General features: G+C 31.8%; 1 protein-coding gene across 1 annotated transcript in view; it reads left to right on the forward strand.

The window, feature by feature from the left end:
- The window catches only part of LOC145328211 (uncharacterized), a 55,705-nt gene that overhangs the window by 22,386 nt on the left and 19,004 nt on the right, over positions 1-14,315 (forward strand). The window contains exons 8-14 of the mRNA XM_080171811.1: positions 5,031-5,089; positions 6,868-6,931; positions 9,085-9,129; positions 9,285-9,373; positions 10,453-10,532; positions 11,499-11,575; positions 11,997-12,081. Of these exons, the coding sequence (XP_080027937.1) occupies positions 5,031-5,089; positions 6,868-6,931; positions 9,085-9,129; positions 9,285-9,373; positions 10,453-10,532; positions 11,499-11,575; positions 11,997-12,081 (499 nt within the window). The remainder of the gene's footprint in view (positions 1-5,030; positions 5,090-6,867; positions 6,932-9,084; positions 9,130-9,284; positions 9,374-10,452; positions 10,533-11,498; positions 11,576-11,996; positions 12,082-14,315) is intronic.

Below are 14,315 nucleotides of genomic sequence, written 5' to 3' on the forward strand. Positions count from 1 at the left end.
TTTTCTTTCCATGATCCGTGAATTTTAACCACAACAACACACGAACAAAATATACTTTTTGAATTAGGGGGAAGAAAGGTAATTTATCTGCAATTGTCCTATCCTTATACTCTTGGTAAATTATAGTCTTGGGTAACGTTGAAAGTTACAGAGATTTTTTACATATGTAAGCAATTAAACTTTCACATGCTGAGGTTTCATATACTTGTGAAAGTCCTACCAAACAAGGATGAAAACATCCATACAAGTAAAGGTCACAAATCTAGATTAAAGACAAACTTTCTGAATTTTAGCTAAACTTATCAGTGATTATGGAGCTGGAAATCATACTGGTCCACAAAAATTTATAAACACGTTATCATATTAATTGGCCAACTTTGGGAACTTTTACAAAAATTTTATTGGTTGCTTCATTAAGTTGAGTGTCCAAACGTTTGAATCACTAATTGTAATCTACAGAAGAATTGATTTTGTGTATCATCATTGGGGATGTACACCAATTTATAGGCCATTGTCTTATCCTTGAAATTTCGAGAATTTTATTTAGTATTGAGTTGGTTGTATAATGATACTAGCCTACAGCTCACGTTGTTCGCTGGTCTGTAATGCTCTTAAGAATATTAAATATCCTTACTGGAAAGGTAGAAGTCTGATGCAATTATTAAGGTATAAAATCCGATCAGTTAAGAATTTGTAGAGGGCCCGATCTTTCAGGGTTAAGACAGAAGACTTATTTTATGTTTACTGACCAATGCACCTCTACTCTAAGAATAATATTGTCTGTCGGTCTATTGGTAATGCTCTTAAGTAATTTCCCAGTTTTTATCGAAGATATTTTTTTGTGTACTTTCTATGTCTGTCTGTTGTGCACCCTTTTTGCTTTCATTTGCTTTGCCTTTTATTTTTTTTTAATTCAAGAGCTTCTATGGTTATGGATGTTGTCATCCTTATCTACCTGTTAAATTTTAGTAGCAAAGTCAATTAATATTAAGTTAAATAATTTTATTCCTCACTTAGTCTGTTATTCTGTCTATAGTGCTTCGAAATAAATAAAATTACTGTAAGGGAAATGTTTATTTTCCCTTCTGCTATTTAATATAGAAGGTTGAATTTTTTCAGACCAATGTACTTCTGTCCGCCTATCCTTCGATCAATCAGTACTGCACATAAACATAATTTTATTTTCTGATATCAAAGACTAATTTGTGTGAAGATTTGTATGACCTCTGCACTGATCATCGTTCGTCTGTCTGTCGCTTATACCGCGTTTTCTTCTTTTAACTTTTAACTTTTGTGTTTTTACTTTTACTATTAGGAACTTTGCTACTTATGGATATTATCATCATTGTTGATGATTTTTAAACTTAGGGATCTTAGGAGATAATGTTCTATATTTATTTTATATCCCAAATGATGATAAACAAAGGTAAGCCTTCTGTTAATTTAAGTTTGGACACTTCTAGTATGTATAGAACTGATGAAACACTGATTAAGTTTTTTTAGTCAACGTGGTTACTAAACTTTGGTAACAGTGTAATTTACAGTCAAATGTTCCCTTCTTCCCTGAGGAAAAGAAATTTTGGTATTGAAACTATCCTTCTTCCTCTAAATTCATATGGTCTATTAGTCTTTTGGAGACATCATATTTTAATAGCTAAAATATTTGTTTTCTCAGCTGCTATCAAAATTAAATGGCTTAAATTTTTAATCAAGATTATAATGGAACATTTGCAAATTCCGCTGTTACTTAGTAGCGAAGCTTATTTATAATTCAAAATGTCCGTCCGTTCGTCTGATGGCTAGGATTAGGGGGAAATGTGATTTTCTCTCTTCAATTTTTCAATTCAATGCCTGAAAAATTGTGTAAATATTCCCTACATAGCTAGTCAGTGTGGACCTCATTTATTGGTCAGTTCGTTCATCCAGTAAGAGGGAAGGAAATGGGGTAGAAGGGTTGTATAATATTAATGATCTATTTCTACAGTTGTTCTGTCCATCCGTACGTCCCTAAAAGAGAGTTCTGATTGTTAATTTAGGCATATTAGAATTGTTCTATTGAATTAAAACTTGACAATAAAATTCATGAAACTGTCCTGCAATGAAGTCAAAGTAAATTTTTACCATTGCTTCACATAGTTTCCCCATCACCATGACGTTAGTATGTCCAAATAAAATAACTTGTATTTAAGGTATTAAATGACATATTTACTCAAATTTTTGCTGCAATATAAATATTTTCTCTTTTAAGTGCAGTTACTCTATATTTCTTAATGTTCTTTAGTATTTAGTAGTTCTTTACGGATTTTGTCACCCTTGTTAATCTTTCTCTCTCTCTCTCTCTTCCCCCCCCCCTCGTTATATTTCTCTCTCTACCCCCTCTCTCTCCTTATCTCTCTCTCCCCCCCGTTCTCTTTCTCTCCCCCCTCTCTCTGTCTCGTTACTACGACTTTTTAATGTCTTACGTTAGAATATTTGTTTAACTGAGTATTCAGTAATTAGTTTATATTTTCACCAAATTTAAAAATACACGATTTAACGTTTTGCTTCCTTTTTTAAAATCATTTATTAAAGATTAAAATCCTAATATTTTTCATTTCAAATTTTCGTCCTGAAGGGGTTAAAACATTTAGTTCAATATCTGAACACATTTACGGGAGTGTCGCACGAATCAATTCATTTTAAAACTAAGTTTTCTAAGATATACTATTTTTAAAATTTAAGTTTTCTGCTTTAAGAATAGAAATCAAATACTTTCATGTTATTTGAATAGCAACATGAATTAAAAAAACTGAATTTATGATGCAAAAAGTAGAATAATGGGTATTAACGTTCTGGTCAGTGAGAGTTTAATATGGATTATTGAAGCACTATGAGTTTTTAACACCATATGCTTGGAAGACTCGAGCTTGATTATAGACGTTTATTTCCTAAATAGATCTGTCATGGATCTTGATGCAATAAAGCAGGCCGTTTTATACATGTTAAAAATTGGAAGATTTCATTGAATAAAAGTTGTTTCAAATATAGGTATTAAATAATCTAATTAATATATTGAAACTCAAATCATAGTGTTCTGATAAACAGATCTATAGTATAGATGTATATACAGGTAACTAACTCAACCCCTTTTTCAACGACCTTTTTCGTCTGCTAGCAAATTGCTTTCTGCTATTTGGCTGTGTTAATATTCCCATTACCTGTGATTGATTTTCAAAGACCCAATTGAGAGTCGGCACATGGTCATTGCGATAAGGAAATACAGTTATTTAACCCTTTCTCCCTCTAGTGTTTTACTCTAATATTTTATATTTATATTTCTTATGATTGATAAATTAAAGTGAGTAAATTATAGAGAAGCTGCATTTAATTATCTTGATAACAACTATAACCAAAAACATAAAAATACCGAATATTCCAATAAGTTGCTTCAAATGTGCAAAAATTTAATTTGAACGTACGGATCTGAGGTAAATTCTTAAAAAACTTTTAAGCTCAAAATCGCATAAAAGACCTACAAAAATTAAATAAAATCATAAAAGGGTTATTAACATAAGATTTCGTTTAATTTTTGTAGATTTTCAATTGCGATTTTGGAGGATTGTTCAGAATTTTTTTTTAGCGACCCTCAATAATTTTAGAAAAGAAGTGAGCCAAATAGTTGTTTTTTTAAGAATCCACACTTGTTTAAAACATAAAAAATAAAAATAATATGCACTATTGCAATAAAATTTGGCTCAATTACCTTAAGAACAATTATCATTTATGACATTTGAATTAATTTGACAATTAATTCATACTTCTAAAACGCTGTGACATAAAAGACCCTAGTTATAAAAAAAGTTTCACTTTCCATAATTTAAAATTGATAAATTCAGTTTGATAATTCTGTCTAAAAAAGGTAAAGTTAAATAAGGAAAGAAGAAAGTTTTATCAAGTGGTGTCCTTTTCCTCCCGCATTTTTTTGATCCACACAATGCAAATGTTTTTAAAACATTCGCAAAAAATAGAATTTCTATCTGTCTGTATGTCTGTCTATACCGAAAAGACTCGCTAACCACTGAACCGATCGGATTCTCCTTAACAGGGTAGCTTCTCATAGGCCTGGGAAGAAGGTTTATGTATATTTTGGGAGAGTGTAACACAACCCTCCCAAAAGAAATCACATCTGGCGGCAAAATATCTTGATAAACAGCTGATCATAACATAGATTAAAACGAAAACATTTTATGTGCCCCCAGAGGCCTCTAGGATCGTACCTGCTAGTAGGAAATAAATAATTACGTTAGTTATAAGCAAAGGTTGAGGAATAGTAGAGTGTTGTAATTACTTTCGGTTCTAAAATTGCATGTGCGAAAATCTATGCACACCTTTTGGAATATCGATGCATTTTTTATTTGATGTCTCAAAATATATTATTAATTCAGTCTTTTTTTTCTGTACTACCATGAAAGAAAAAGTATACTTTTATTCAAATTATAAAATATTATGCAAGTTATGATTTACATGTCTTATTTTTATGCGTCGCTTGTGTATTTCTAACACGCACATAGTGTACTATAAAGCTTAACCCCCCCCCCACACTATGTTCTGTAATTCTGTGTTTTGGCAATAGGATTTTTTGTTTTGGTAATAGTCAATTACCCCAAAAGGGATTCAAAATAGATTTCTACCGGACATCGAAAGAAGGAAGAGCATCATCCTCTTGTAATGGGAGGCGATACTTTAACTTCCATTCAAATATTAGGTTGAATAACATGCAAACAGACAAACAACCTTTTGATTGCACAACCTTTCTCTGGAAGTCCTAATTGTACTTGGCAATGAGTTGCGCCTATTTATGGGTCAATGCATTCACCATACTCTCAATATTAGTGTCACGTGCCAGACGTAGCAGCAATGATGACATGGTGTGGGCCAGTTCGAACACGACTCCTCCCCTACCGCAAAAAAGGAATAAATCCTCGTTATTTATATTTTCCTGTCTGATGATAATTGTCAATAACACAAGATAAATGTATACATTTTTTCAGGATCTAAGCCGAAGATCAAGCTTGAAATCATCCGTTTTAGATGGGGAAGTAGCTTCCAGGTAAGAATTATTATTTTTCTCTTGTGACGAATATTGTAACACATCTACTTGCAGCATAATGTTTATCTCAATTAATTAGTGCTTTCTAGTTTAACTCTTAAATATATTGAAAAAAAGCCTCAGTTTTAAAAGTTTGTAATGATGACAACGCAAAAAATATATTTTAACGTATATAAATTCATTACAGGACAAAAGCATCCTGAAAAACTGATATTTTAGGCGCTAATACATATGATGCATGTGGTTGATTTGCTTGGCTTTAACAATTAGTAAAAGCATAGTCCTACAAACTACAATTAGTATGTTTTTTTATCATTACTGTTATGGTACCGCATGGTTTAGACATAGGGAAAAACTACCTTTTCCCATCAATTTCAATTCATTTCTAAAATAAGAATTTTTTTTATGAAAACTCAACATTCTACATACAAGAAATACGTATTTTAATATATGTTAGACACATAAAAATGCGCATAAAATCTACTTTAACATATGCCATAAAAGAAATAAAACCTTTTTAAATGTTTAAATATATTCCATACTTCGAAAAGGATTTGGACAATATAATTTTTTTTGATATCAAACCAACAAACTGTTAATTTTTTTCATTTTCTGTGTTTACTTATGTTAATAGTATTACAGCACAAACTTTGACATAGCAAAGGGAAAGAGTTCTCAGGAGGGAGGGGTAGGGTTATTTTTTGAAAATAAAGTATTAGAGCTTAGAGGGTTAAAGTAGGTGACACAGATCTTTTTCATTTTCATAGATACGGCATATACAAATTTGTGTATTTTTTAGCATAAATTGAGAATATACAATTTAAGTTTTGTCCAATTTTCAAATTTCCAAATTTATTAGCAGCCGATAAAATTACGTTTCCCCACTACCCTTACGGACGAACGTACATGTACAATTTTAGAGAAACCTCTATCCTTGCAAATGTTAATTGTATATGTGTGGGTTTTTTTACGGTTAACAATCCCTCCTAATGTCTTTGTCTCCTAATGCATTGTTTGAGTTTGTATAACTTTCTCTCACTAAGGACGTTTATCAATATTTGCAGATACTTTATTTCCCATTTATTTTTGGAACATTTTTACTTGGAACTATTTCGTTTCAAAAGTTATAATGATACTTTTAAAAAGTTTGTATTTCTTACAGGCATGATTCACCAGAGCCAACAGAGGATCTAACTACACCTATATTTATTATTACAGACATGATTCACCAGAGCCAACAGAGGATCTAACTACACCTATATTTATTATTACAGACATGATTCACCAGAGCCAACAGAGGATCAAACTACACATATATTTATTATTACAGACATGATTCACCAGAGCCAACAGAGGATCTAACTACACATATATTTATTATTACAGACATGATTCACCAGAGCCAACAGAGGATCTAACTACACCTATATTTATTATTACAGACATGATTCACCAGAGCCAACAGAGGATCTAACTACACATATATTTATTATTACAGACATGATTCACCAGAGCCAACAGAGGATCTAACTACACATATATTTATTATTACAGACATGATTCACCAGAGCCAATAGAGGATCTAACTACACATATATTTATTATTACAGACATGATTCACCAGAGCCAACAGAGGATCTAACTACACATATATTTATTATTACAGACATGATTCACCAGAGCCAACAGAGGATCTAACTACACATATATTTATTATTACAGACATGATTCACCAGAGCCAACAGAGGATCTAACTACACCTATATTTATTATTACAGACATGATTCACCAGAGCCAACAGAGGATCCTCTGAATGTGAACAGGAAACCAATAAAACCAGAGGTAAAATCATAAACAAAGATGGCAGTATTGATAAGTAGTGCATTAAAAACAAAACATCAAAAATGCATCAAAAACAAATTTAAATAGAATTATTGGCAATACATTATTACGATTGTTTGTGAAACATGGGAAAATCACTTATCAAGAAAATTGGCCAAAAACTGAGAGATTGGTTTCATAGAAAATAAAAGACAATCGGTTTAGCGCGCGGTTAATACTAGTGCTCGTTGGATAAAAGTCTTACTACTTTTTACTAAATTAGCGGCTTCGCCTCTAGCCGCTAGGGGCTTCGCCCCAAGATGTGATGGGAAGTTCAACCCCAACCCATCTTTTTTTGTTTTGTGTGTTATAATTGCGTAATATTTATTTAATACCTATAATTACAAAATGGCTCAAATTTTTTTTTTGTTGAGGGAGGATTATAAATTTTTTCATTGGGGCTTCGCCCCATGGTGTGGTTGGGGTTTTCCCATCCTCTTTACTTATTTTTTTCTTTGAAAAAAGCAAAAAAAAATTTGGGGGGGGGGGGAATTTTTCTTTTTTTGGGGGGTTGGGGGTGTCCCACCTCCCACCAAAAAAGCATAAAACCACCACAGAACCAGTAGGTATATTCCCTGAAGAGTAGAGCCCATTCGGTTCAGTGGTTACCGAGATCTTAAGCTTCAGACGGACAGACGGACAGACCTACAGACAGATGGACGGACAGACATCGTTCTACTTTGTATTATAAATTATTTCTAATTAAATACTAAATGTAATGACGCTTACATTTCAACCTAACCCTTAGGTTCTTTGAAACTTATTAGCTGAATTTCTTGCTAGAGGTTGAACTAAGTTAGTTTCCTTTCAAACATTGACTCAACTAAATCCTAGGATAAAATAAAAACTGAAACTCACTATTATTCTGACCTTTTCGGAATAGGCAATGAGGCATAGCTAAATAGAAGATTAAATAATCTTTATGAATAAGTAGAAGATTGTAATGTTGATCTAAAGGTTGATACTAATTTTATTAGTTATCGAGTAGCTTTCTAGCTTTCTTGATTAAGCCGCGTCATAATCAAAGACATTAAATGTGATGCACTATTCTGACAGACCCAATGAGAGTATTCTGTCTTTAACGTCTGATTGTCTTTCGATGTTGTTATTGGCATACCATTTATTATTCATGTACGAATAATTTAAACAAAACAAAACAAATCTAATTATGATATACAGGCTAATTCATATTTCATTATCTTATTCCTATATCCCAGTTCTTTTTACACTTTGCATTTAGGGTTGGATGTTCAACTAAACTTTCTTATTTGATGGCACCTGGGATACTTTATGAACCTTGAAATTAAACAAACAAGAACGATTATGTCACATAGAATAAAATATATTAGACTGAGTTTATAAGATAGCGGATTATTAAAAAGTCGTCACGACAACCCTGAAAAATTGCTACGGACTTGTCTGTATAAGCCAATCTAAATACATAGGTTTTCACTCTTTGGATTTTATAATCTTAATATTTGAAAAAGAGAAGGAAAATAGATGGAAAACCAGTAAAAAACTAGATAGAAACATAGAAAATATTTTGAATGTATGCAACAAGGTTATATCAATTGACATGTTAGATGTTGCGCCAGATTTTCTTGTACTAAAATGAATTAAAAACGATATTCCCCATCTACAATTTTTGCCCACTTCACCAACTTGATGAACGAAGTGACCAATAAATGAGGTCCAACCTGAATTCAAGACAAATTTCCCCTGATCAATATATCCTAAAAGCGTTTATATAAAGAAGCTTCACAACTAATGATATTAGACTTTGCATCTGGGTAATATAACTTATGAGCAAATTTATAAGGTAGATGATTTATCTGCAAGAAAATTTGCAATTTTAGTTTTCTTTAATGGAAATTTTACATAACCATATTTTGAATTTTTTGGGGAAGTAAGTTATTATATGGAAGAAGGGGAGGGGGGGGGGCAGTGTTGAGACCCAATATTCTTAGACAGTTAAAAAACAAAGCTTAAAGTTGTCGGGAATGAAGGTCATGTGTTTGAGTCTGGCCTACAATGCGCTAGAGTTAGAATTTGTCTCTAAAAAGTTTGACAGTCTGTTATTATAAATCATAAAGTGATCTAACTTTGTTTTCTAGGTTGTTGTAACAAAGACGAAAGCTCCTTTTGGCAAGGAAAGCATAGCATAAAAACTTATTACGATTATGAAATTAATTCAATGATACAATAATATTTTTTTTTAATGATTAGTTTATAAAATCTAAAATCATATTTAAAGCGCATATATCCCTAATAATGACGCTATACTGGTTGAAATGCTTGACTTGTGCCTGATCAGTTATTGAAAGCCTCCGTGGAGAATATACACACAGGTCTTGATGAGACTCATGAGGAGAGGGGAGAAGAAGAGGAAGAAGCTTTGATGGGGTAATTAATCGTTAAACTTTATAAGAGTTATAACAAGAGTGGTTTTGTCAGTCCGGCAGTCAGTCTGTAACGCTATGGGGGAAACGTGGTTTTCTCGGCTTCTATTCAAGATAAAAAGCTGAAATTTTTAGGGATTAAACAATTTCACATTTGTCATATTTCAACTAAGTTTAATCAAGATTTGCTCAATAATTGGGGTGCTAGATCAATTGAGGAATGAGAAACTGTCCCAATTTTGTATAACTGTAGCGGAACAAGTTCCAATTACGTCATATTTTTCTTTCCCGAAAAAGAGAAGGGGGAAAGAAAAAAAAGGGAAGGGGGGAAGAAAAAAGAGATGGGAGAAAAGGGGGTTTTCCCCATCTCTTTTGAAGAGATTTTCTTCCCCCCCTCCCTTTTTCGGGAAAGAAAAATATGTCGTAATTGGAACTTGTTCCGCTAAAGTTATACAATATTGGGACAGTTTCTCATTCCTCGATCAATTCCTAGATTTTTAGGTTTTCGTAATTTTATTGATTCCGTTCAAGATTGACGGCTGAAATTATTTTTAGGGAGTTAATGTTATGTTTACATTCTACAAATTTGCATCATGTTTTATCTAATAATTGCGGTGCTAGATCGATCCCTAGATTTTTAAGTTTTTGTGATTTTAAAGCTTTCGTTATTATCAAATTTAATATTTATTTTTATAACACTGCTATATAGTTAATTTTTTCCTGATATCCATTAATAATTGTTGAGCTTCGATACTTATGGATGTTGTCATCCTTGTTAGTTTTGTAATTATTAAAACCTGTTAATTATAATATTATTTAATTAAGATTATTACCAGCACCTACACCAACTAGATTTGTGGGTAAAGTTATGATGAAAATTATATCCTAATAAAATTATATTATTATTTAAGATTGTTACCAGCACCTACACCAACAAGATTTGTGGGTAAAGTTATGATGAAAATTATATCCTAATAAAATTATATTATTATTTAAGATTGTTACCAGCACCTACACCAACAAGATTTGTGGGTAAAGTTATGATGAAAATTATATCCTAATAAAATTATATTATTATTTAAGATTGTTACCAGCACCTACACCAACAAGATTTGTTGGTAAAGTTATGATGAAAATGGAAGAAAACAGGATTAAAAAAACAAGTAAGGAAATGTTTTTAAAGAATATTTCCGTGCAAGGAATTTTTTTATTGGGAGATACACAATCTTTACAGGGGGGTGTATACAAAATTTCATTAGATGGTCGGGGTAATTCCAAATTTTAGGGAGTAAAATCACCCCTTTATCTCCCCCCCCCCTTGAACATCTTTATTCCATGCTAATGAAATTATTATCTAGGAAAGCTTCATTAAGGTCACAGATTGGTTTTAAATCAAGCAGGGGGATTAAGCTAATATTCTCCTTCAATATCCCCGCACTTCCAACACAGATCCTCTAGATGCTAGAGGCGCAGCAGCCTGCAAAAAAATTATTTATACAAACTGAATTTGAACCCAGAAAAGACCAAGTCAGACAAAAAGACTTTAATTGAAACTAGGCTGAGCCAGCAATAAAAATAATTGTTTCACAAATAAAGATGAGCTAGACAAAATTTATGGAAATCTATAATTGTTTACTGCTTTTTGTTTAAATATTTAAAAGATTATCCAATTTTCCTTGTAGAAATAACAAGAACTGTCCAATAATAAAGGGCAAACTAGAAGCAGTCAACTAACAATGTTTCCCTGTAAAATCTAGAGGCTTCAGCAAATACAGTGGGAGTTTTCCTCAAAGTACCTAGTCAAACACAGTAGGTTAGGTTATATTAGGCACTGGGTGGTCTTCCAGGGTTAGGGTAACTAAAAGTTTTAGGCTCCACAGGGTTAGAAAAAAACTACCCTCCCCACTTATTTCAATTTATTTAAAAAATGGGTGGAGCTGTTTTTTCAAAAGGTTGATGGGATAAATTCTATGTACATTTTTGTCATTTACACAACTAAAATTCATAAATACATCCGTACTTTTTTAATTGCACTAGCGAAAATACATCTACTGTAATTTTGCTGGATGTGCAAATGACAGTCCCCCCTGCAGCTACTCTATAATTGATGAACTCTCTATTTGTGTCAGGTTCTCGAAGATCTTCGATTGCTCCAACAACTGAAACAATTGCAGAAGAGAAAACGAGTCCCAGGAATCACGATGAGGTGAACATTCATAATTTTGACACCTAGAGACTGTGACTTAATTGGAAAATTTAATAAAGGGGTTATTGTGTTTACGTAAAGTTGGGGTATTCTTGGGCTATACGCTATTGGTTTTGGTTAGAATGCTTCAGTCACAATTAGATAAAATAAATTAATCCGGAAATTATATAAATGAGCCCTGAGAATACCTTAACCAGTGGTGTGCGGTAGGGAGTGTCTAAACCCCCTTAATACAAAGGTTGTGAAATCAAAAGTTCTATTGAGCAAGGCGCCTCAAATTTCGAAAGATATCATACCTGCCTTGGTTCTCTTGTTTGTATTCATTTTATCGCTAAATAAAATACAATTTGTAATAAAGGTCACTCCGTATTATAAGGACAGACGATCTTCCTGATACTTTATTTGTTTTTGTTGTTATAAGGATTCTCCGCCAGTTAATTCAGCTGAGGAAACACCTGTTGGCACTCCCTCCGATACTCCTAGATCCAAAACCTCCGTAGCATCAGGTGAACATCATAAACTAATTATCGAGTAGATTTGCTATTATTTTATGTTTTATGGGATTTTGTATATATGTACATATCAATGTTTTAAGAAAGATATGAGGATTTTCCGTAAGAAAATTTTTTTGATAGAAAGAAAACGAAGTAGCGGATTTCGTCGTATTTTTTTAGTAGCTTTACTCCTATTTCTAGCAAATGCAGGGAGCTCCAACTCTCCAAGCAATCATTAATATTTACCTAAACAAACCTAACCTAACCTAACCTATCAAAAGATACTGTGAAAATACGACGAAACCCTCTACAACGTTTTCTTTTCATGATCCGATTTTATGAAACTTTTTTTTATAAAGATGAAGGATAAGACACCTAATTATAAAATAATATGTTAATTTTATTGATAATCATTTTCTGCTGTACACTAGCTCTGAATCTTGATTATCCTCGTATCTTTAATATATCTTAATGTTTTGAATCCTTGTTAGTTCTGTATCTTCGTGTGCTTTTTATGTATAAAGTTTCGCTTTAGTCAACATTTTTTAAGTACCAAGCAACTCTATAAATAACATGGTCTGTACGTCGACCAGTCTGTAACGCTAGGTGAGAAATATGATTTTCTCAGTTGCTATTGAAGATACACAGCTAAAATTTTTAGTTAAGATTCCCATAGCATATTGCATCTAATCTTTACATTGCATTGTTTTGACTTTTTGTTTGTCGGTCATCATCAAAAGACGCAAATGTTATTTTTTAAGGTTTCGAGGTTTTCTTGGATCTTCTCTCCTTCATATTCTCTCTTATTTTTAAAAGTGTTATAAGATTTGGACATCTGCTCTATAACTCATTTTGTCTGGTTATCCATTCAATAATTTTTTGGTGCTTCGCTACTTATTCATGTTGTATTCCTTGTTTTTTTTTACATTAAAGAGCGGTCAGAAAAATACTTTTTTTACTAACCCTAGTCTTTGACAAAAAAAATCTTGTCTATTCAGGCGCGTAAACAGATTTTTATCTGGAGGGGGAGGGGGTGGTCTATGGTCTAGGAATCTTGATCGAGGGTTTTCCCACCCTCAAATACCTCTTATGTACGTCCTTGAATCTGTACTACACTGTAAATACAATGCAATTTTGTACAAAATATTTTATATTTACAATTTCTATTTTCAAATTTTATTGGTGTTTTTTTTCTTTTTTATTTTTGTTGTACATAAAACTTTTTATTTTGTTTCTTTTTTCTTTCTACTACTACTACATTTAATATCCTGTAGCTGAACAAAGTATCTAAAAAAAGTGAGCCTTGTGACGTCGTAAATATGAGGGATTATCCATCTATTTTTAAGGGGTTTTCTTTCCCACTTCTCCTCTCATCTCCCTCCTTTTTTTTGACGTCACATGGCTGATTTTTGAGACACTTTGTAACTCCAACCTTACACCTGAAAGAACTAGTATAAAAAGACCTAAAAGAGACCTATTAGGACAAAAGACCTAAAAGACAATCCCATTAAATATTTTGTTTTTAGGTCTTTTTTATATTAGGTATTTATTTAGGTCTAAAAAACGCAGTAAAAAATCCGTTTTGAATTTGTTGTTACTTCCTTGCTCTGGAGCGAAAAATCTCGGCTAAATATTTTCAATTTTGTTTATTAATTATTTTTTAAAAAGACCTGTATATTATTTGTATATAAATGATGTTAAAAAATTAATTTTTCTGAATATTCCAGCAAAAATGAGTGAGTAACTAAAAAAATATAGCAATATAAAAGGACCTGTTAATCAAAACTGTGATCTGATCATTTATTCCCTACAAAATGACTTATGTGGAATAATAATATATTGTATATTGTACTTTTTGCGGTAGTATTTAATTTAAAGATTAAACTTATTTTTTAAAAAATGTAAACAATGCATGGTAAAAAAGGACAACTTAATAAAGTATATTGTAATAGAAGGTAAAATTATTTTTGAAAAGAGAAATGTTTCGTTTTTTTTGCATGAGTAAGATTAAATTCTGATAATCAAAGTTAAAACTTTTATTTACAACAGAAAAATATTAAACTATTGTTTTATTTTTAGATAAATTAATGTCAACTTGACATTAGAATGACATTTGATACAATACACACACACACACACACACATAACAAAAAGTAAACAAACTTAAAATAACATTTACAGTATTTATTACAAAACCTTTTTAAAAGAAAAAATTATATTATCTAAGTATGATGCTTGGATCCCTA

The sequence above is a fragment of the Acartia tonsa genome, chromosome 1 (assembly GCF_053477335.1).
Source record: "Acartia tonsa isolate MP-2025a chromosome 1, ASM5347733v1, whole genome shotgun sequence".
Classification (NCBI taxonomy): Eukaryota; Metazoa; Arthropoda; class Copepoda; order Calanoida; family Acartiidae; genus Acartia; species Acartia tonsa.